General features: G+C 35.1%; 1 protein-coding gene across 1 annotated transcript in view; it reads right to left on the reverse strand.

Annotated features, from left to right (window-relative positions):
• WASL (WASP like actin nucleation promoting factor) overlaps nucleotides 1-25,073 on the reverse strand; it is a 62,770-nt gene that overhangs the window by 16,521 nt on the left and 21,176 nt on the right. Inside the window, exons 2-7 of the mRNA XM_043589389.1 lie at nucleotides 14,775-14,909; nucleotides 12,886-12,972; nucleotides 11,576-11,672; nucleotides 8,238-8,261; nucleotides 1,487-1,655; nucleotides 177-219 (exon numbers count right to left, since the gene is read on the reverse strand). Coding sequence (XP_043445324.1) covers nucleotides 177-219; nucleotides 1,487-1,655; nucleotides 8,238-8,261; nucleotides 11,576-11,672; nucleotides 12,886-12,972; nucleotides 14,775-14,909 — 555 coding nt within the window. The remainder of the gene's footprint in view (nucleotides 1-176; nucleotides 220-1,486; nucleotides 1,656-8,237; nucleotides 8,262-11,575; nucleotides 11,673-12,885; nucleotides 12,973-14,774; nucleotides 14,910-25,073) is intronic.

A 25,073-nucleotide genomic window follows, 5' to 3' on the forward strand; every position in this document is an offset into this window, starting at 1 on the left:
ACATAGCCATAAATGACTGAAGAATACGAAGGTTTCAAACCTCAGTAGTATATGTACATAAACACATTCAAAAAAACGCCAGAATTCACAAAAATGAATAATAAAAATCAGCACACAGGCCATTGCATTCCCATTTATTTAGAGCAATAATGTTTATGACTTGCAAAGATACTTACATCAAAGCCAGTATTTGGATCCCAACCAACATGTCCAATGTGCCTGAAGAAGTAGACAAAAATAAAATAAAAAATAGAAAATGCATAAAGAGCATTTAAAACATAACATACATCAAATCCAAACCACCCAATAAATTTTGGCCCTGAACTAATAGTTCTCAAAGACATAACCATATTCAGGGGAAAACTGTATGATTCCAGCCCTGGCTATGCTACTGAGTCTTAACACCTTTGCACAATCTTTCTGAGCATCCATTTCCTCAACTGTCAAACTGTCATTAAGAATACAGGCATTTTATGGGGCGCCTGGGTGGGTCAGTCAGTTGAGCATCCAACTCTTCATTTTGGCTCAGGTCATGATCCCAGGGTTGTGGGACCGAGCCCTGCATCATTGGGCTCTGTAATGAACGTGGAGCCTGCTTAGCATTCGCTCTCTCTTTTCCTCTGCCTCTCTCCCTAGCTGGAGCTCTCTCAAAAAAGAAAAATAAACAAAAACAAAAACAAAAACAAAACAACAAAAAAACCCCAAGAATTATATATATGAGAATATAAGAGTTTTGTCACGACCTAATGAAATGATGTATATGAAAATGCTTAAAATACATCAAAGAAATAGCAAAGGTTTGATGCCTACTATAGACTACATGTCTGTGTCCCCTAAAAATTCCTTTGTTGAAACCTAATTCCTAATGTGATGATATGTGGACATGAGGATTTTAGGAGGTGATTATATTTTGAGGGTAGATCCCTCAAGAATGGGATTAGCACCTAGATAAAAGGCCCAAGAAGGCTTCCTTGCCCTCTTCCAAAATGTGAGGAAGACAGCTAGAAGGCCACGCACGGTCTATGAACCAGGAAGAAGAATCTCACCAGACACTACATTTCGCCTGCCTCTTCCCAGTCTCCAGAGCTGTGAGAAATAAATTTCTGTTACTTATCAGCTACTCGGTCTATAGTATTCTTTTACAGCAGCCCAAATGGACTGAGACAGTGCCTTCAGGCAATTTCAAATACCATTTATAGAGAAAAAGTGAGAAATCACTATGTCCAACAATTATTTAAAGAAACAACTTCATCTAATTTTTCTTTACTGATGGGTAGAAAAGTAAATAAACGGTTAAGATACAGAGAAAGTCTACTGAGCCTTAAAAAACAAACACCTCCCAACAAAATCTATAGCTAAAAAGGTACACAAATGATAAATGTAAGGGTCCCCCCACCAATAAGAAAACTAAATTTTCTAACAAGTTAAAAATCAAGAGCAGTAATGAGTAAATCAAAAGATAAGAAAAACAAAAGAACTCTCTTACTGGAAATTGCTTGGTGTTCCAATATCTGCCTTGGTTAATCTCTTCTTTTTTGTTTTTCCTTTTTTCTTTTCTTTGGTATGGGAGATGTTGTTGACTTGTGGACCATAAAATCTATTGGTTGTGATTTCTGGATTTTTTATGTCAACTGTTGCCATGGGTAGATTAGGACCTGCAAAACAATATGAAAGGAATAAAACTTGAGATAACAATTATTACAATCCGATTATTTATAATTTGAATATCTTTCTCTGAAGTAGGACCACTTCATTAATATAAATTATTTAAAATTTAAACTTGCATGTTAGTTTTTTATAAATAAAGGATAAAGTACTTCCTAAATTTCAAAAGCCTATAATAAATTCTTAAACACATTAGCATAGATGTTATTTGAAAGCAAACTTGTATTTTTATAATATTAAATCCCTCGGGAAACACGTATTTTCAATAAGAATTTATATTTAATTGATCTAATCCCTTGAATTTGGACTACAATAGCCTGATACACATCACATCACTCCTTGGTAAAATGGTATATATCACATAACAAGGCTAATAAAAGTAAAAAAAAAAAAAAAAAAAGTACATACTTCATTTTAAATCTGACAAAGAAATCTAGTCATACTTCTTTGTTTCAACTTTATTAGCCCATGAGGGAACAAAGTAGTTTTACAATTATTAGTATTTTTTCCAAAACTACCATATTTAAATCCGGTAATATTTTCCCTATCATACATACACTTTGATTAACAGAAGTACAGGGCTCAAAAACAAAATGGGAACATTCGCAAAACACTCATCTTCCACAAGAATCAATAGTATAAATATCTCGGGCATCTTCAGATACTATTAACAGCATCTTTAGGAGTGACACTAAATATAGCATACAAAACCTGTCTGAAAATTCACGAAAATATTCGTGGCCTTAAAAGCACGATAGTCTAAATGAAATGTATTCAATTTTAAAATTCCTTATAAATTTAACTAAAGAGCTTCACATGTTCCTTAGAGAGTCCATTTTAATATATGATACTCTGACAAAACCACTTATCAGACTTAATTCCTTTGAGATGAGTAATGACAACTTTCAAAATGTTGTCTACAATGTAACCACTACTGTGCAGAGAAAGAGTTAACACAGTAGGCCTGAGCCTGCCACTCTTAGAGTCACCTGCTTGCAAGGTTGACACTCAGCTGGCATCTGGAAACTGGGATTCCAAGAGGGTTCTTACCATTTCCTGATAGGATGGGCTCCTTGTGCCTCAACTATTTGTGCTGACAACGTGCTTAATGCTAAACACCTGCTTTCCTCCTGGGAGTCCAGAATCTCGGTATGTGCTAGACAGAGGATGACTACGTGAGTAGCGCCAGATAAACCCCAGGCACTGATCCCTAATCAGTTTCTCCTTTAGTCAACATTTCACATGTGCTGTAACAATTTTTACTGGAGGAATGATGTGCATCCCCCGTGACTCCAGTGGGAGAAGACGATCACAAAGTTGGGTGTGCTTTCCCTCAGACCTAACCCCATGTGTCTTTCTCTTTGCTGATTTTGTTTTATATCCTTTCACTGTGTGCTTGGTCCCGCTGAGTCCTTCTAGTAAATCAACTAGGCTTTGATCTTGAGGATCCCCAACACAATCATAGAATAGCAACTGGAAATCCCAAGAAATTACAGGCTAATGTATATTAGGTAACAACTAATTGCCAATTTGACTCTAATTCTTCACTTGCAGTAAACAGCTCAAATGTATCCTATTCATTAAAGTTACCTGAAAGAACAATGTTTATCTAAGTGGGTAAATTATATATAACCCATTTTCTCTCTCTCAACTCTACTATTAAAGATAAAATACAGTTAAAATAAATTTATGAAAGCCACCTGCCACCTTATCAGACAAGTAGACAATCTGGAAAGATGCGTATTTTTAACGTCACCAAAATTCAGCTATTTTCCCTCCATATTCAAGGTCTACTTACATTTAGGTGTCTAAAAGTTCTACTTATATTTTCATATAAAATTCCATGGGAAGTTGCCCATAGTGGCAAGAAATAAAGAACTTTTTATTTGAAAAAATAAAAGTTAGTGAGTAAAATGGATAAAACCATGAAAATAAGCTGATTCAGTGTCAAGGAATAATCTAAAATAGCTGGATCAAAAATTAAAGGTTAGTTAAGCAATTAGGCTTATTAATAGTAGATAAAGACTTAGGTTTTCAAATTTGTTCAGATAGCAGATTTCACAAAGTTTCACAAGTAGTTTCACAAAGGGACTAATCGAGAATAACCAGAATTTAAATATTAGAGGTTAAATTGGTGTCATACACAAAGGCTTATCTAACGATCTGTTTTTACTTCTCATCCTTCTCTTTCTGCCTTCCCTCTTATAATTTGTCTTTACAAGTCAGTATCAGCAATACCATCCATGATAAGTTGTGGCAAAGCACTATTTATTCTATCTTTATACTTAATACAATTCAAGACGTGACTTAAGACAGATTTAGGAGTATCAGAGTGAGGCATTCTCTTTAAAAATACCACCCCTCCCTGGGGCACCTGGGTAGCTCAGTCAGTTGAGCATCTGACTTCGGCTCAGGTCAGGATCTCATAGTTCGTGGGTTCGAGCCCCTCGTCGGGCTCTGTGCTGACAGCTTGCTCAGAGCCTGCTTCAGATTCTGCATCTCCTTCTCTCTGCCCCTCCCCTGCTCACACTCTGTCTCTCAAAAATAAAATAAATGTTTAAAAAAAATTTTTTTTAGAATACCACCCCTCCTGAAATAGGTGTTCAAATAGTAACTATAAAGGGACAGCCAGATTCACCATTAAAAAACAACAACAAAACTATTATTAGTTTTTAGAAAAAAACAAAAATAACGATATTTTTATGCTGCTTTGGGTTATATAAAAGTTATTATTATTTTGTGGATATTCTAAACAGGAAGTAGAGTTGGCTAAAGGGAAGTTTAAGAGCTTAAATTATCCCAGCTAATAAATTCTTCTCTGGGAATTTTTTAAAAGTTAAGATTCTTGTAAGCCTGATTCGTAAGTCGCTAGAGAAAATAATTCAGCCATCTCTGAAGAAAGTTCAAGGATAAAGAAGACAGGAAAAAAATATAAGTGGTATGTAGAGTGAAAAAGTTTCACTCCTACTGTAGTCAGACTGTGTTTCCCCTCCTTTCTCCACCCCAAAATGAGATGTGGATATACTGTTCTATGTCTCCCAAGCAGTTTATAAAGCCTTTGAATTAGCTATTTAGAATCATTACACATGAATTTGATTAGTACCAGTTAAAATATTATTTAGTTAAGTCTACACAGGAAAATCTGAATTATAGCAATGTATAGAAAATTAGTATTAGGTAGGAAATTAGACTGTTTTCCTAAACTTTTCCTTTTATAGATGGAAAATTAAGGTGAAGAGTCAGGTGACCTATCAAAAGTCACACAACTGTGACAAAGGCAAAGGTGAACTCTGCAATCTTGGCTCCTGGTCCACTACCCTTTCTATTAACTACTATGGTACTTCCTACACTAATGTCAAACCATAAGGTGATTGATAATGCTAACTTTACAAATGTCACCGTATATAATTTCCTTACCAATTTATTAGTTATCTTAGTTTATAAACAGTTTATTATTTAATAAATATTCACTAGTAACTTTTAAAATTTAGGAAAAAGTTTGCTACGTATTCAAGGGAATGGGTACTTGGTTCTTTCTGTTGATAATAGTCATTTAGAGTTAGAAGGTGTTCAGAAATAAGTTTAAAGTAGCATTCTAAAGCCCAATTAAATATTTGTTTCAAAAGTGACAGACTAAAAAAAGTAAAAACCTGTACAAGGCACAGAGTCATTTTTTCATAAAGTAAGGTTTATGGGAGATTTGGTAAGAGATTACAGAGATACTCTTAAATCACTTCTAGTAAAAAGTAATTTAATTCTTCCACTTACGAAATTATACTCATCCTAAGAACATATACTAAGTAAATATATAATGGAGGAGGCTGTTTCCGTTCTTTTTTCAAAAAACAGTCAAATGATAAATTACCTTCTTCTGATTAAAGACAACTGTCACAGAAAAGGCTTTTTAATATTCTCACTGAACAGCATTTCTAGTTAATTTTAAAACTAAAAGAACAAACTAAAGTCCTCCCCTTAATTTCATAAAAAGCAGAGAACTCTCACCAAGGTAAAATAGTTGAGAAACAGGTGGCCCAGAGGCCTCTGATGTCAAGCAGTCATGAAGCTGAGAACAAATCATTGGAAAGCGTCTAAGCTAAAAGGTGAGACTGACCAATAAAGAAAAAAGAAAGATGTACGGATTAGGAGTTAGTGAAGAAGACACTGACTTGCATTTCAGGAATATATGTTACTTGTACATAAAGTGTCTTTTTAATAGTTACAATTCGAGAAAAGCCTGCTAAACTGATAATCTAAACGAGGGTGGAAGTCAAAGCACCAGCATGGACATCACAAGGTGGTTATGTGTCCACTGCATCTGCTGGTCGGGCACCAAATGCAGAAAAGTAATATGCTGCCTCCAAAACAGCAGTCTCCACATGGAGAGCAAGTCTCCACAGCGGTCTCCACAGTGGGGAGAGCAAGACAAGGACTGCACATCAGGAAAAAACATGAAAACTTTTCTATTAATTATTATTTCATCCTTTATTATGTAATATATTAATACCATATTATATGTACATTTTATAAAGAAATATACAAATATTGGTTAGTGCAATTTTGCCTTTTAATGGTACTATTTTTATAACTGTCATTTAATGAAAACAAGTTTGGGATCACTGCACCTAAGGGTAAAAACTACAGGTCTAAAGATTTCAAAGCAAGAGCAACTGCAGAGAAAGAAACTATATTTAATTAAGAGTATCCTAACTAGAAGTAAGAAAATGGTGAGATACCACTGTCACATAAGGAATATCCAAATTCTTTCTATTCATGGATTAGGTGCCTTTCCCGAAGTATATTTTAAATGTACTGAAAAGATTAAAATTTTTAAAACCCCGTAAGGTATTTACACCCTTAACTTATATTATTTGTACAACGTCTACACTTTAAAATCTCAGGTTACTTTCCCCAAAGATGCCACTGTTAGGAAGCCTTCCCCCTGTATTCATACAAGCAGAATGCAGAATGCAGAATCACAGAATGCAGAATAATAAATGCAAAAAGATTAAAATACTGAGGACACCAACAAGGGAGAGAATTCCAACACTGACGTAAAAGTTCACGGATGAAGGACTTCTGACTCGGCGGCTTCTGCCTCCCTTTGCCTCTGCCACATATTAGCCCCAGGACCTGGGGTACTGATTTACTCGGGCTAAGTCTCAGTTTCTCTTTCAAAATCTTCTGGACATGGCACAGTGGTTCAGGGGGTGGGCTGTGGAGTTAGACTGCTTGAGACTGAATCCTGCCCTACCACTCAACTAGTTCTGTTCCCTTGAGAAAGTTACTCACCTGTGCCCCTGCTGCTCTCCTATAAAATGGAGATAACAGCAGCTACTTCGTAAGATTGCTGACAGTGCCTGGCTGGGAATAAGTAGTCAGTAAATAGGAGCTGCTATGATTATTGTTGTTATTGTCTTCATCGTGATAACTAATATTTACTAAGTACTATGCTAAATACTTTGATTACTTCATTTAATCTCCACAGAAGTCCTATAAATTAAGATTTCCATTTAAAAGACAAAGTATATAATATTTGGCACAAGATAAGCCCTAAGGCTACCTAAGGCAGCCATTTTTTTTTTTATTACAATAAGGTAAATAATCCAAACGGTCATACAGCAGTATTTGATTCATGTTTTTTATATTAGGAAAACAAATTTAAGGATAAATTCAGAAAGCAATATATGTGTTTAAAAGAAACAAACCCTAACAATCACCAGTAGTTGTCATATATTAAGAACTCTGTATTATTTGTTTCCGTGAATAATCTATCTAAACTCTGATGAGAGGATGTGAGATGCTTTTAAAAGGAAAAAGCAGCATTCTCCATTATATTGAAGGTTCCTAGAGCAATGGTTCTTTACCTTCACAGGATCGGGGACCCCATTTAAAGGTGACGAAAACCCTGCATCCTCTCTCCCCAGAGAAAATATATACACTTAAAAATTTAACACACTATTTCAGAGACGCTTTATGGAGTCAAGGATGAGAATCTCTACCCTAAAGATCTGGGACTTTGTCCTTTTTATTTTAGTATTCTGCTTTTACTTTCTGGTATACATGTTTTGTTTGTTTTTTAAATGAAATCCACAACACTTCAAGTGTTCCTTATCAAACTAAGGAGGGTTAGATACAGCTACTATTAGCTCTAAACATACCATTAAAGTCAGTGTTCATTCTCCCAGGGGCTAATTTTGCATTACAAGCGTGAAATTATATTTTGAAATTAAAAAAAAGAAAAGACACATCTTAAAGTACGCAGATTGAATTTATCTTCCTTCTCTTCAAAGAAGATACTAAGTCAAGATTATAGTTTCTCAACTTAATCAGTTGTGAATACAGAATGAAGATATAATATTGACTGTCACCCTATGGAGACTTCCTTCATGCTACAAAAAAGTCACAGAATAGTACATTTCTAAGACTCATCTTTGTTGTTTTAAATAACACAATAAACTACAGTAGTTGATCACAGATACTAAACATTAAGTATTAATGTATGATATGTTTCTAAAAAGATTAAACTTTAACCTAAAATCTTCTTGATCAATAATTTGTATCAAAGAGCTTACCATTTGGGGGATCTCGTCTTTTCTCTGTTAGAAAATAAATTAAAATAACATTATTAGGCATATGTAATATAAAAATCAACATAAAATATTAATTCACCTAAACTCTGTCTTAATTCCTAAGTCAACGTACAGGTAGTTAAGAAAGATTTCTCTGAGGAACTGACATCTGAATAAACTAAGAGAGGGAACAACATATTGAAAGGCCCTAAGGAAAGAATAGCATGAAGGAACATCATGAAGCCTGGACTGGAATGAGCCAAGAGAAGAGTAAAAGGAGAGAAGTCAAAAGGAGACGGAGGGACTGGATCATGTAGGGTCCCACAGGCCAAGGTAAGGAATGTAGATTGTATTTTAGATATGAGAGAAAGCTCTTATAGGGTTTCCAATAGGGCAAGTAACATAACCTAATCTGTGTTTTTAAGTTAACTTTGGCTACTACGTGGAAAAGAGATCATAAGGGGCACTGGGTGGTAGCAGAAAGGCCAGTGAGGGAGTCAGGGTAGTCTAGATGACAGAAGGTGGTGGCTTAGATTAGGGAGGCAGCAGCAGAGGTGGTGAGAAACAGATCCAGATTCTGTGTTTGAAGGAAGAGACAATGGACTCATGGATAGGATTTACAAGGGACCATGGTAAGCCAGAGTGGAACATTTTACCAAGTTGAGGAAGACTAGGAGAGGAGTCGGAATAGGTCTAATTGGGGTCAGGGAACATGGATCCAATGCTCTACTCAGATATGTTATGTTTGAAAGCTATTCTGATGTCCAACTGAAGTAAATTAGTCTGAAGGTTGGGGGGAGGGGTCAGTAATACAGATAAAACTTTGGAAGGTTTCAGCATACGGACAGTTTTCAAGCTGCAGGACTGAGCGAAAGCATAAGGGTAATGAAAATACACAGAGATAACTGAGCACCGGGGCAAACCAAAATAATAACAAAGAGCTACAGCAGATTAGGAAGGAGAAAAACCAGGAGAACTACCAATCCTTTGTATTCATACTCTTACATACGAGGTCTGATATCATTTTAGATTTAAGAAATTCAAAAGTGGTTGAAGAATTTTAAACCAACAGAATTTCCAGGGATTTTCTAATTATAAAGTTGTTCAAAATTATAAGCGAAATACCCATAAATGATGATATAATAAAAATAATTAGTTTATAAATAGCCATAAACTAAAATTAATAGGATTTAACTGGAGGACAAGTGAGAAAAATCCTGGCAATGGGAAACATAAATGTATTACTCCATCTGGTGGTCTGATGAAGTAACTTTTTGAAACATTTGACGTAATCAAATTCTGTCTATATCAATGAATGTCAATCTCCCATTTCCCAGGTGATGTCACCTCTGCAACCAGAGGAAATACTTCTTAAAGTGATGACAACACAGATATGGAAATATACTGAGATAAATATAAAGTTCAGAGTGTATATTCTAAAAAGTAACTTAAAAATAAGACGGTATCCTGGCTTGAAAGCCATACATATGAAAAAAAGGATGGCTTGGCTGAACAATGAATGGGAGGTACTAATGTGAGGTATTTGCTAAAACATTAGCAGGACAGTATTTAATCAAATCAAGAGATGTGTTTTAGTATCATGGAACCAGTGAAACTACTTTTGGAGTACTGTGTTCAAATCTGAACCATCTGAAGAAGACATAAAAATCTACAGTGGATTCAGAGCTCGGTACTCAGGATGAGTCTATAACTACATCATGTGATGAGTAAAAAACTGGAACTGGTTAAACTAAAGAAGTGAAGGCGTAAGAACACGATAGATGGCTTCCACTATTAAATGGCTACTGGGAGGAAAAGAAAACAGACTAATTTTTTGTTGCTCCAAAAGTCAGACTCCATGCATCTAAGTTAAAGAGAGGTGAAGCTGGAGTTTGACTTAGCATGAAGGACTACCCAAAGATGAATCAGCTGACTCCCTAATGTTGGGGTCTTTCTGCTTGTGAAACACCATGCTTAAATGCTTAGGAACTGCGTAAAAAGAAATTCCTATACCAGCTGAAAGACACCTTTAAGTGACCTTCCTATTTCAAAGTCAATTAGTCTATATTTTAAGAAACATTTTTTACTCGCTTTGATTTGGAAACGCCACACATTTTGGCTAAAAGGAACCCCAGAAAGCCCCTGGCCGAGCACCACATGTCCCTGAAATAAGGTACTAAACCATAAATTATTCCATAGCTTTAAATTCTTCCCTAGCATGGAATCAAGTGGTAAATGTCCTTGATCCCAAAAAGAAGTAACAAAAAATAGGTCCCTAACAATTCTCCTATTTGCTCATTACAGTTAAGATATAATAAGAAGGCAATAGTGAGCAACAGCTTACTTCATTTTATTCTCGTTTTTACCTCACTTCCCTCTTGGAAATACATTAAAATACTAATGGAGAAGTATAAAATGGAATATACTCCAGTTTTCCAGATCCAATGTCTTATTTTTTTCATGGCTTAGTCCCTCTTATTGGTAAAGCACATCCCTGAACACAGTGGTAACATGTACCCCCAGATATACAGAAAACTTTCAAGGAGCATATGGCATAGTTTTAAGGATATCTATTTGCTGATCTCGATACCCATATGTTATTTCTCCTAACTGATTTGCTTAAAACGATGATTTTGGAGAGGTTCACCTTTCCTAATCACCCTTCTCCCACTTCTTAACAGAAACAGTAGACTGTTAACAAATATTTCTATACCAATAAATTTAAAGTTCTACACTATCTTGCATCATTCTCTAATTATCTTACATGTATTAAAGTCTCATGAATTACACTGCGTTTCTCATGGTTTAATAATAGATAACATTAGGGACAAAATAGAGACAAAACAGTGTTTACAGATTATATTTGCAACGTGGCTTATTTGCTTCTAGGCTTGCCTAAAAAGTCTTTGTTCACAAAGTATTAAATATTCTAAGAATGTAAGAACAATGCCATAAAAACGCAAATTTAAGAGTCAGTATACATGGAATATTACGAACAAAAAAAGGTTATCAGAATGAGTTCTTCAGTAAACTGAAAAAAACTAGTTCTTAATATGCCTCTTAAGTAAGGATCATCACCTTTTTTATTTTTATTTTTTTCTAGAGGGGCAGAGAATAAACATTTTAGATTTTGTGTGTCATACAGTCTTTGTTGTAACTATCCAACTATTGTTGTGGCAAAAAGGCAGCCACAGACATACTATACAGACAGTATGTAAGCCAATAAACATAGCTGTGTCTCACTAAAACTTCAGGTGGTGGGCCAGATCTGTCCCATGAGCCTTAGTTTGCTCGCTCCTGTTTCAAAGAATTTAAAAAAAAAAAAAAAAAAAAAGGTTTACCAGATTTCCTTTGTCGCCGGCCCAACAAGTCTGTAACTGCTTTTCGGAATTTTTTTGCTTCTTCTTCATTGGCAAAATTAAGAGCAACTTGACAAGTCTGAAATATTTTTTTTTTTTTTTAGCAAAAAAGGTAAACAGCAAAAAACATGAATTTAGCTTTATTTAATGAAAATGTTGATAGCCAACAAAGTACATTTCTGAAGAAGGAAAGCTGACTTTACTAACAAAGATTCAGTTTACCTTAAAGTTTTAATTTTACTTGAAAAAACCTAAGAATGCTAAAAGCACAGAAAAAGCAAAGTAAAAGACTACATTTAGAAAAGCTGCCTATCACAGTGGACACTCAAAATTAAATTGAATACTTTATCTTCAACAACAACAAGAAAAGAAACAAAAAAATTTGATCCTTCAACAGAGCTCTATAAAATAATTTGGATTTTAGAAAAAGCAAATACCAGAAAAGATGGTCAAATGCAGGCCAGCTCTATCTTTACTAGGGAATGTTTTTATTTTACAGCTTAACTGTAGGTATTATTTAAATTATAACTTTAATTCAGGTAAATTATTTAAAAACGTGGAAACACACTGACATTATTGATTATGGTACTTAATGCATACTTTTATATATTTACATATATCTATATTTTATTAAGAAAAATGTGGAAAACAATAGCTAGAGAAGAAAATACTTTTTGAAAAGATAGATCATCTAATCCAACCATCTTTTTTCTTATTATAGAAAATTTAGGAAATACAAATATGAAAATAAAGAAAATTAAAATCACCTATAATCTAGACCTGGGAGCAGATGGTATGGAAATCCTTCTAACAATTTCCCCAAGTATATGTGATAAATTTTTGAAATTCTGTTCTCCCCGCTACACACATTTACTTTATTTTAGTACTCTCCTAAGTCACGAGCTACTCTTTTACGAAATAACTTGAATGGCAATATAATATTCAATGTTTAAAAGATATCACGGATTAGTGGGCAATTCAGACTTCATTTTTACAGAAAACTAAATCCCAGAAAGATTAAGCTATCTGCCCAAAGACAAAAAGATGATGAAAACCAAATTTCTTTTCACGTAGCAAGTTATATTCACAGTACTCTTTGAAATCCTTTTTGGTTTTTTGGCCCTTTAAAATCGTAGCCATTTCCTCTTTACTATCTATGAAGATGCTTTTAAAAGTAAAATAATTCTTTTTATTTTATACAGTGTTTACATGGAAAGCTCATAGATGCTTTCCACAGACAAATGTAAAAACAATTACATTAAACAGGGCAATAAAAAAAAAATATGACTTACATCTCCAGCGAAGGTATGAAAATATCCTCTAGGACTATTATATACAAAGTTATTGTATAGCTCTTGTTCCCACAATAGTTTCCCATCCTAGAAAACAACAGTTAAAATAAGAGTTAACAAAAAGATAATCTCTAGGAATAAACCAAAATAGATGACTCCTATTAAGCAAATTGTTTTTATTAATAATAGCTTTTACATGCACAGAAAACACAGATATGCATAAAATATATATAACATAATTTAATTGGTGTTTTCTTAATAAGAAAATAGTAAATTCTGGCTATTTCTTCCATAAAAACTACGTATCGAGTGAGCTTAATTCAGTATGCCAAGATACAATCTCCTTAGCCTGTATTCCCAAATATAGTTACCTGGTCAAATACGTAACTAGAACAGTTACTAGGTCATCAATGTCAGACAGAAGGAATAGAATACTGCTGTACATGCACTGATGATCAATGCCTAGTTCCACTGGCAATAGACCGTGTGCTATCAAACATTATAGGAACATTTCATGCTCTTTTCCTCAATTCTGTAAGATGCTGGGAGTGTCAAATATACCTTCTCTGTACTGTTCACTAACAGTCTTTGAACTCCTAAATTTTATACAGTGGCTCCCTAATACTACTAGTAAAAGTAGTGTCAATCGTGCAGAAAAAGACTGATGATTAAGGTGCACCAAGGGTAAACTCTGGTTAGGAGAGCCATGGGTGACTGGATTGTCACATGTATGGCTGTAGTAGAAGACATAGAATTAACCTTAATACCAAAGGTGGCTAATTGCCAAGCATTCAGCAACAGTTGCCTACAATTAGAAATCAGTAGTTAGAGGAAGATAAGTATTGCCCTATTCTGAAAGCAAAGTTCTACCTAGACCATGACTTAAAAATATTCAGAATTCACTATACACACAGGACCACCCATTCCTTTTCTCTTTGTGGAGTTATATGTGCACTTTACTTCTAAACAGTGCTTCTCATTGGTGATGAGAAGTATGTCAAAACAACTATGGGTTTCTTTCAAACTACTGCATGTTTCCCCATCCCCTAGAATCACTGCCATAGTTAAGCCACTGATAACAGAGTACCCCACATCTCTCAGCTGTCTTGGAGTATGGAGAAGTGGATGCTAAGAAGCACTAAGTTACAAAGTACAGTAACTTAAATCTTACTTAATCTCAGGGAAACACTTTGCAATAGACGCAGATGGTTCTCACATTTTATAAACAAACAAGCCAAGGCCCAGAGAAATTAAACATACAGAGGCTGACATACAATCTATCTGTAAGTATCATCCAGGAGAGTTCAAAGTCAGTGTTTTTTGGGGTTTTTTGGTTATATTTATTGTCACATATAAATATTACAAAAGCCTACTTATAGAAAAGGTTTTAAAAGATAAATGGAGACTTCATCTCTGCAAAAAGGTAATTACTTCTATGGTAACTACAAGAAATGAATACCTGAGAATGGGCATCCAATCTAGGACAATGTGGATTTGTGTTTGAATGTGAGAGATACAAAGCTGTGAAAATGTAAACATACCTATGTTGAGAAACAACATAAGGAAAAATGGGTGGCAAATACATTATTATAGATACTGTATTATGCTTTAAGCCTAGGCTGAAGTAACTAACAGTACATACTAAACTAAAATATACTTTTATAGTTCCTTGAAAGGACTTTATACTACTTTGTATGGGACAAGATGAAATAGAAGAGTATCATTAGAAAGAGCATGTAGGGAAAGCCCAAGATGTAAAAAGTATTAAACCATACATACAGGATAAACAAAAATTACATACGTAACATACATAAATATATGTAAAAATCGTAACTGAAATAAAAAACCTAAGCACCTACAGTTTAAAGTGGAAGCAAAACAAAACTCACCTTAATATCAAATATTCTTAAAAAATAAGATCTCTGTGGATTGTCCTTAACAAGACAAGCAACACCGCTGCACTTCTTTGACCACATACAGTTACGATCTGCTGCATATAACTGTACCACCGCTGAAGACATAGTCTGGAAAATGTAAAATTTATGGCCATTAGGTTCAAAATAACACTCAGATGACCTCAGCCCCTGCTGACATCCTGATTGCAACCTCATGAGAGACATGGAACCAGAACCACCCAGCTATGTTGCTTCTGAATTTGTGACTCATAGGAACAAGGGGATAATAAACATTTATTGTTACTTTTTGAAGAAATTACTTATTCAGTAATAAATAACACAATAACTATGCTAAAAATAACTATGGAAAGGAAACATTTATTGCTGCTTAGAATGTATCAGAAATCGTGTTAAGCACTTTTAAATACAACTCCATTTAAATTTTATTACTATTATAATTTCATTTTATGCTTGAGAACCTCAGAGTTAAAAGGATACATAATTTACTCCAAATCACACAGCTAACTGGCAGAGTTGAAATTCCAATCCAGGCAAGTTGTGACTTCAGATCCTGTACTTACTCCTTGCAAAATACAATAATCCCCAATCCTCCTTTATCCATGGGGAATACATTCCAAAACCCTCCAGTGGACAGCCTGAAACTGCGGATAGTACCAAATCCCATATATACTATGTTTTTTTCCCCTATGGATACATAGCTATGATAAAGTTTAATTTATAAATTAGGCACTGAGAAATTAACAACTAATAATAGAACAATTACAACTATATACTGTAATGCAAGTTATGTAAATGTGGTCTCTTACTCAAAATTATCTTATTGTACTATACTCATCCTTCTTGTGATGTGAGATGATAAAATGCCTATGTGAGGAGATGAAGTAGGGTAAAGGCATAGGCATTACGATGTGGCATTAGGCTACTACTGACCTTCTGACAATATGTCAGGAGGATCATCTACTTCTAACCTGCAATTGACCTTGGGTAACTGAAACCATGGAAAGCAAAACCATGGGCAAAGGAGGACTACTACACCGTTTTCCAATAAAATGAACATTTAAGTAATGAAGTAGTAGTGTTAGTAAAGGCTGATGTCTGTATAGCAGTTAACTACTTTAGTATGGTACTAAATCAAACGAAAGCAAAATTTGTGGTTACTAAATTATAATGCTGGACACTTTGATCATACCATCCTGGAAGACAGATTCTAGTATCACCTTTTTCAAAGATGGTAAAACTGAGGGAAAAAAGATATTAAGTGACTTGCACATGGCCACTTAGCTTGCAAGCTATACTGAAAACATGAAGAATTATTTGAGTGATCGTTGTGCCAATTTTTCCAAGGATATAGCTAACTAGTACCCTTTCAGACGTGTAAGAAAGAAGCTAATTGTTACATGCAAGGAACACAGCACATTAACTTCTACCACGTTGCCACCTCACTCATGACAGTAACGTAAAATAATGGAAACTTTAGTTTAATTCTAAATTAAGTTTTTTTTAGGGGCACTTGGGTGGCTCAGTCAGTTAAGCATCCATCGACTTTGGCTCAGGCCATGATCTCACGGTTCGTGAGTTTGAGCCCTGCATTGGGCTGTCTGCTGTCCGCACAGAGCCTGCTTAGTTTCCTCCGTCTCCCTCTCTCTCTGGCTCTCCCTTGCTGGTTCGGTCTCTCTCTCTCCCTCTCTCTCTCTCTCTCTCCCTCCCTCAAAATAAATACACTTAAAAAAATCTCCTTTAAGCTTTTAAATAAATAAATAAATAAAGTTTCTTTTATGGTATAATCTAGGAAGTAACTATTCAATTTTAGTTTCTGTAAGAATGATACACCACACTTACAAATCTTCTGAAAGTAATAATCATGTTTTTGGGTCTAAATCTACTGATTTCAGGGGCACCTGGTGGCTCAGTCAGTTAAGCATCCAACTCCTGATTTCGGCTCAGGTCATGATCTCACGGCTTGTGAGATTGAGCCCCGCCACTGGGCTCTGTGCTGACAGAGCAGAGCCTGCTTGCGTCTCTGTCTCTCTCTCTGTCTGTCTCTCTCTCTCTCTCTCCCCCCCCCTTCTGCCCCTCACCTGCATGTCTCTCTCTCTCAAAATAAATAAACATTTAAATCTAGTGATTGCACTCCTAAATGGGAAAGCAAGGAAATAATTTAAAATACCTCAAAAATTTGTTATTTTTATATAAATATGAAACAAAATGTTTATACAAATATATTAGTTAGTCTTTTAAATAAAAGGAATTTAAAAACCAGAAGTAAGAGATGATTTAAGTAATTATAGTATATCAGTTGAATGAATACTGGTCATTGTAAAAGGAAATAGACTACATTAGATTTAGAAATAAAGTTGTTTTGGGTTACCTAACTACGGCTGGGGAACCTTCAGACTCATATACACAGAGTTTATATATATTAGTTATAATAATAAAGTCAGAAACGTAAGATGAGTGTACTTTTGGGGAATCAAAATTGTATAAAGACTTTCCTAACTAACAGTGCTCCATGTTATGTTTTTAACTTTTGTAGACCACAAACTCATCTTTGAATTTCTGATAGTCACTGACAGCACACAAAGCAAAAAGAAAATTTCCACAAGAGCCATTAAAAAAATGATAAAGATAGTTTGAAACATATCAAATGTATATACTAGGATGCTGGGCTTAAAAAAGGACACTATGCCTTTGGCTTGCTCAAAGCATACTTTGTTCTTCTCCAAGTATAACACATATCATTTTCTGCTTGGGCTCCCCGACCTCAAACTCCTAACACTGAAAACTTCAACCAAAAACAAATGGATTCCGCATATATGACCCAAAGGTATTTAAGAACAGACTGAAGGATTTAAAAATCAGATGAGTAAATTTGTTTTCTAAGGCAAATTCATATAAATTACTGTCCTTTTAGTATGATGCTGTCAAAAGGCATTCATTTCTAAAAAGAATTAGGAAACTAGATACCAAGAAAAAATAAAAAAATCCTTTTACTTTTCTTTTTAACCAAAAAAAAAAAACAAGAAGTAACAGCTCAGAAAAGAAAAAAACGGATTATCAAATAGAGTCTGAAATTCCATTACGGAAATCCCCTTGCCAAATGACCAAATATTAACATGTAAAACGTATATGTGAACCTAAAAAAAAGTAACAAAAACTAAAAATCTACATTTAAACATTTATATAAATGTAAAACAAATTCTTAAAACATCTGCTTGAGAAACAAAGACCTGTGAAACAGTTTAATAGCATTCCACATAAACGTGGTTAGCAGAATAAACCTTATTCTAAAACAATTTATAGAATTTTAATACTGAAGAACCCACCTGTAATCAGAAGCTATTTTCAATAACTGGATTTTCAAATTTCTACTACAATCATACTGTCAGTATATGCCTCTTTCAGCCCTTTTTATCTTAAACTAGCAAAGTCTGAAAATTATATAAAGCCCTTTCTGATTAATTAGGAAAATTACAGTAAATGCAAGAATAGCTTACACATATAAAATTTAATATATAAATGCTAGAAACATTAAAACAGTGACTATCCCTTAAGCCCTAGATTGACAGTGACTTAATTAAGCTTTTGAAAACATTCCTTCCATTCCTTTAAAGAAATTACAGCTACTCAACTCCGTTACATCTGGTCTCTCATAACTGAGAGGTATTATTGAAAAACAACCTAAGGACAAGTGCTTAGGAAAAGAAATCTATTTCTTATTAGCCCAATAACATTAGGGTTAAAATCTGTTAATTAAAAGGAAACAAGTAATATATCAGCTTTTGTAGAAACAGAACCTGTCCTATCATACACAGTCCTGATATTTCAGTACTAAGTTACTGAAATAACACATTCATCCTCAGAACTTTCATTGTCAAGAGCAGACAGAAGATAAAGGATGAACTCTGGGATGTGGATCTCTCCCACTGTCCTTCAATGGTGCACTTCTACCTCAGGCAGACTCTGCACCAGTCAAGAACTATTTCCCCAATTCCCTAGGTTAAATGACTGGTTTTTTCCTTCACTTTTCTAGAGTACCTTCTTTCTGAGTATCTTGTGTAAATCTTATTGTACCACAACTTATTCTAAAATAGAATAATTTGCTGCATTGATTATTCATTTAAGTGGACTGTAATTCCCTTAAGCACCTGAACAGTTTTGCAATATATATATTTTCACTTCACCTACACTTTGCTCCAAGTAAGCAAACATTTGTTAAATTAAAAATTACATACTCTGATTTTGATACTAATACTATGAGGTCCTTGATTTTAGGATACACATATGAAGCATTATAAAGGGGTATGATACCGGCAATTACTTTCAACTGGTTCTGAAAATAACTGTATATATATATGTGTGTACATACATAAGACAGAAGAAACCCTAACGAAATGTCATAAATGCTTGACAAATCTGGATGAAGGATATGCAGGAATTCTCTGTACTATATTTGCAACTTTTCTGTAAGTATGAAATTAAACAATTCTAAAGCCCAAATGATTTATAGAAGTGTAAGACTCTCAGCCTCCTTCCACAGCCATGAGTCTTGGGACGGTGGTTCTACCTGTACATATACTAGCTACTACCACACTGACTCAGAACTAAGAAAATCACTACTTCTTCCAATTCCTTCTATACTCATACCAACCTTGTTACAGGGAGCTTCATCCTGAGTAAGAAAGACATAAATCACAAAGATTCACCACTTCTATAGTTTACATTCTTTTCACATTATCAGAATGTTATATAACAGGTCAAAATAAGAATTTTAGATTAGGAAAACAGACGTTTCTTTTATTACAGGATCAGCTAATGACAGGGAAAAGACTGGAAGATACTAGGTCTTGTAGATCCTTGCCTGACCAACTGCCTACTTAGTACTAAGATGACTTAATAATGAACAACTGTCTACAAATATTATTTTAATAATCCAATAAATATACAATGTTGTTGAAGGAAATCATTTTTAAAGATATATTTTCAATTAATATCCAAAATAAACAGAGTGTGGGGAAAAAAAAATCACAGGATTGAAAACATAAGTCTTTCCTATGGACATGATAGTCTAGATTAATAGCCAAAACACTCCAGCTTGTGTGTGTGTGTGTGTGTGTGTGTGTGTATCCATCCAAATTCCTAAAATCTAATCCAGGAAAATCCATCCTAAGTTTTCTTATTATATAAAACTGCTTTAAATGTTCCTAAATACTCTGACGATATAGTCACATGAAATGACCCATTAGTATCATAAATATGGGGGCGCCTGGGTGGCTTGGTCGGTTAAGCGTCTGACTTCGGCTCAGGTCATGATCTCACAGTCCGTGAGTTCGAGCCCCACGTTGGGCTCTGTGCTGACCGCTCAGAGCCTGGAGCCTGTTTCAGATTCTGTGTCTCCCTCTCTCTCTGCTCCTCCCCTGTTCATGCTCTGTCTCTCTCTGTCTCAAAAATAAATAAACGTTAAAAAAAATTAAAAAAAAAAGTATCATAAATATGAAATTTTAATATGAAACATAAAAGGAATTATAAAAGTAAAGAAAAAGAAAAAATTTGGTTATACTTCAATTAAATTAAAAATCATGTAAACGAGGAATTTGATTGAACTCATAATTATTTAATTGTGCAGTAATTTCAAGGAGCAATTTTCTAAATAATTAAAGTATAACAATGCTTTAGTTACACAGCCACCTAAAAAACCCAACACAGAAACCAGCAATTTAAAAAAAAAATAGAAACAAGACTCCTGATTGGAAAGTATCAGTAAAAATTACCCAGGAAAAGAAAACACCAATAATTTACTCTGGAAAGGGCAGATTTTATCAGCTGGTAATTTCCACAATGAGAAATAACCAGAAAGAGAAAGGAAAATAGAAAAAGGTAGAGATTAAAAAAGAATACATCAAAGACAGAAGACTCCACAAGAAACCGTAATTTTTTAAAAAGCAAAGTTGGAGGATTAAAAGAGAAAGTGGACAAAAGCAGTAACAGAATCTCGTGTGTGTGTGTGTGTGTGTGTGTGTGTGTATGTATATAAAAGCCACAAGAAAACAGCTGCTGTCTTATGGATCAAGCAGAAATGGTGTTTTAGGCCTTAGTAGCTACTTAAGAAAACGACCATGCTAGGCATATTCATTTACCAAATGTTTACTGAGCACCTACTACGTACATGGAACTGTGATAAATGGGGGTGGGGGTGAATGAAAGTGAGGTCAAGCACAAAAATTTATTACAGACATGGTCCTCATGAAATGTGTTCTCATGGGCACAAAGACATTGTTAATGATTACAAATGCTATAAAGGAAAAATGCATCATGCAGGAAAAATGTAAAACCTATCCAGCATGGGAAGGCTGCCCAAGAGTAACAATTTACCTGAAGGATGAAACTGAATGAGTCAGGGGAGCAAAGGGGTGGAGGGAAGAGGAGAGGAAATAGCATTCCACTGCAGACAGATCAACAAAGACCCTATCGTGGGAAAGTGCTAATCTCAGTAGGTAAGAAAGAGAAGAGTGGCATGGAATGAAGTCACAGACTTCATATTAAAATAACATCAAACATGGCTCACCTCTGTGGTTTAGAGAGATAAACAGCCATGTGCAGTTTGGAGACTTTGTCTAGAGATGTAGTAGAGTGGTTTATCATTCCTATAATGGCTTTTGATGCCTCTTAGTATCTCAGTTCTGGTATACTCTTCTTCCCCACCCCCACACCCCGCCCAAGGACCCTGGGTTTGTCCGTATGATTTGCTTTGAACAATAGAGCCTCAACAAATATAAGCAGAAGCTTGAAAACTACTTGTACGTAGTGGCTTGCCCTCCTGGAACTGCTGCCCTAAAATCTTGGGGTGAAAGACCATATGGAGAGCTGGCCCCATCATATTACCTGTCCTTGCCAAGCCTAGTTCCCACTGGACTGCCCACTGAATGCCACTGCATGAGTGAACATAGGTGACAAACTAGACACCCCACCAATCCACAGAATCATAAAATATAAATCAATACTGCTTTTAAGTCACAAAGTTTTCTGGTGGTTTGTTTGCAGCAACATGTAGGAGATTATTTTAATATAATAATAACATAGTATAGATGGTTCTAGCTCCTTCCTCCATTTCATTTATACTGGACATGTGTTTAAAATTACCAGTAAAGTTTTCAGAAAAAATTTAATGTTTATTTATTTTTGAAGGAGAGACAGAGTGTGAGTGGGGAAGGGGCAGAGAGAGACACACACAGAATCTGAAGCAGGCTCCAGGCTCTGAGCTGTCAGCACAGAGCCCAACGCGGGGCTTGAACCCACAAGCTGCAAGATCATGACCTGAGCTGAAGTCGGATGCTCAACCAACTGAGCCACCCAGGCGCCCCAGAAATTTTGATCTATAAATCGTAAAAGTTTTAGAGCTCACTCTCACTATCAATGCACTTTCTTTTTTGGAATCATTGTTTAAATGCATTTTACATCCAAAAGCCTTACTAAAAGATATGTACTGGACAAGAGACTAAGCTCACTCACTAAACCAGTCATGGCCACACATCAATCTCATATGGTGTCTGTGATTTAAATTCATACATCAAAAAGCTGTAAATTATGTGGCAAAGATCTTTAGCATTACCTGCAATCAAAATTATAGATGCTAAAACCACAAATGGCAAAGTTTACCATCCTCTTAATTTTCTACTTGAAGGATAATCATACATAGATAAAGGTGAGAGGAATAGTGATCTCAATATAGACTGGGTTAGGTTTGCAAATAGACAGGACACTGTAGTAGACGGGCAGCAAATAGGTGCAGCTTGCTCTCTTCTGCCTTTCCCTTCTCTGTAGCTTAAGTAGACATGCTTTAGGGAGTTTTTCTTCTTTCCTCTTCTGTGGGTTTCAATTTTTAGGGAATGAAGGTGCAGATGAGAAGGACGGTCCCAAGGATTACCACCTCAGCTGACCAAAGTTTAACATTTACCGGCTGCGCCCCAAGCTCTGGCAACAAGAAAATGCGCGCGCGTGTGTGTGTATGTGTACAAAATACATTATAAAATATACAAAGTATATTATGCTATAATATAAAGTATGTTATATTTTAAGACCTAAGTATATTATACATTTTTATTATAAAATATATTTATTTATATATTATTAAATATATATTTTTTATTCTGCTACCACTTTCCTGTGCAAGTAACAGTTTGGAAGAGAAGGTGGAAGGTTGTTACTTTGGTCACTGATAGGATTTCAGTGTTCCTGAACCCCAGTATCATTTCACCATAAATTTATCCAGAGTATAATCCAATCCCTTCATTTTACAGAAGAGGTCAATTTATTTCTCAGAGTTCATATTGGTCAGCTCTGGATGAATTTCACAATCAGATGCTCATTTTATATTCACCATACACTACTCATTGATTCATCCCAGTTACTAATTTGTTAGATTTTTGACCTTTCACATCTAAATGATTTTCAAAGAACTATATATCCTTAATATAATTTTATCCCTCTATTGATCTCATTTGGTTTACCTTATTTTGGAGGAGGGCAGGGGAAAGTTAGTGGCGGTAGCAAATAGAGGACTACTACTGCATGAGAAAAAAGGATCTTTATGGAAAGAAAAACTTCAAACAGATGTAAGTTATACGACCTGGGGACATAAGCAGATTTACCAAGAAGCCAATTCATTTAAGTTTCAGAATCTTTTACTTGGAAGTGTCCCTTACAAAGTTTGGTTTGTTCTCCTTTGGGGAGCACATGAAGGAGCAACCCGAGCCGCATGCTTAAGGGCTCCTCTGTAGCTATTCTTGGAGGTCATCCTGGTACTTCCATCAAGGATGCACTACTTCGACATCCGTCCAGCCCCAGCAAATAACCTGTCCCTCTTGGAACACAAAATGCTCCCAGACCCAATCTTTAACCCCAAGGAAAAGGTATGAATGACTGCTATTTAGCACCCTGCTGGGGGTGGCACACTAAGACCAAACTTTGAACACTTCTGGGGAAAGGAGAGTGGTCCAGCCACCTAAGATCAAGAGCTGGAGTTGTTTCCCCAGGCAAGAAGCATCCTCTAAACAAAGTGAAGGAAATTAAAGATGTACCTGTAACTAGTTTAAGGAAACTTCTTTGAGCTTCACAACTATCAATATTTTGATCAAACATACTAGAGCAGGAGTCTTTTCTATAAAATACCAGATAGTTAATATTTTAGGCTTGTGGGCTCTTTGGCCTCTCTTATCTCTGCTGCTATAGCATGTGCAAAAGCAGCCATAGATAATTTGGAGATGACTATGTTCCAATAAAACTTCATTTACCAACACAAGCAGGCTATAGTTTGCTAAGCCGTGTGCAAGAAGAAAGGATCTCTCTATAGAAAATACAAAATTGTTGTCATGTAAAGAGGTGCTCAATGAATAGATAGCCAAAATAAGTAGGAAAAAAAATATCAAGAAAGTGTATCAATTAATAGTAATAGAAATAAGTTATAATAATAAGCTATTTTTCTGGATTTTGTGATGTTTATGGCATTTTTTTGTTGTTATCTTTTCTCATACTAAATCACCATTTTTATATTTAATTTTGGATTCTTTTTTTAAAGAGAACCCTTCCAAATTATGTAAGTTTCAGGCCACAAAACGTGGATCAGCCTTATTTGGAGTAACGATATAATGCACCAATTGCAGCAACAGGATTTTGTATCTAAAAAAAAAAAAAAGAGCGAACTGAATTTATTCCTTTTGCCAAACCAAACTTAATGTAGTAACTTTTTAACATGCAGTGACTTTATCAGCAGAAAAAAACTGCGGCTGAGCAACTTCAAAAAACCACTCAATAAAAAAAAGGTTTGAAAGGTCACTGGGAATGTGTGGGTCTATGTGGATGGGTTGCAAGAGTCTTTATAGTTAACTTTCTACCCAAAGTAAGAATTCCTCACGTGATATTGTTAACAGACAATTAAATAACATTTGCTTGAATGCTTGCTCCAATGGAGAGTGCACAACTTGAAGGGAAAAACTCTTATTCTTGAGCAACTCAGAAAATAGATACTGAACCTAAACCTGTTTTCCTGGCAATTCCCACCCACAGGTATTTAATCTTTAATCGTTCATTTAAATATCTGTTGAACATTTGCTATGTGACAGGCGCAGTGCTAGTTACTGTGGCTACAATGCTACAAAACTGGAGATGTAAACTATTCCCCCACTAATCACAGCATATCATATATGTGTAGTGGCAATAACATTTTCATTTTCATAAAGATGTGCCCCAACAACCCTACTTCTCAGGTCATCTCTTTTT

This window comes from Prionailurus bengalensis, chromosome A2, assembly GCF_016509475.1.
Source record: "Prionailurus bengalensis isolate Pbe53 chromosome A2, Fcat_Pben_1.1_paternal_pri, whole genome shotgun sequence".
Classification (NCBI taxonomy): Eukaryota; Metazoa; Chordata; class Mammalia; order Carnivora; family Felidae; genus Prionailurus; species Prionailurus bengalensis.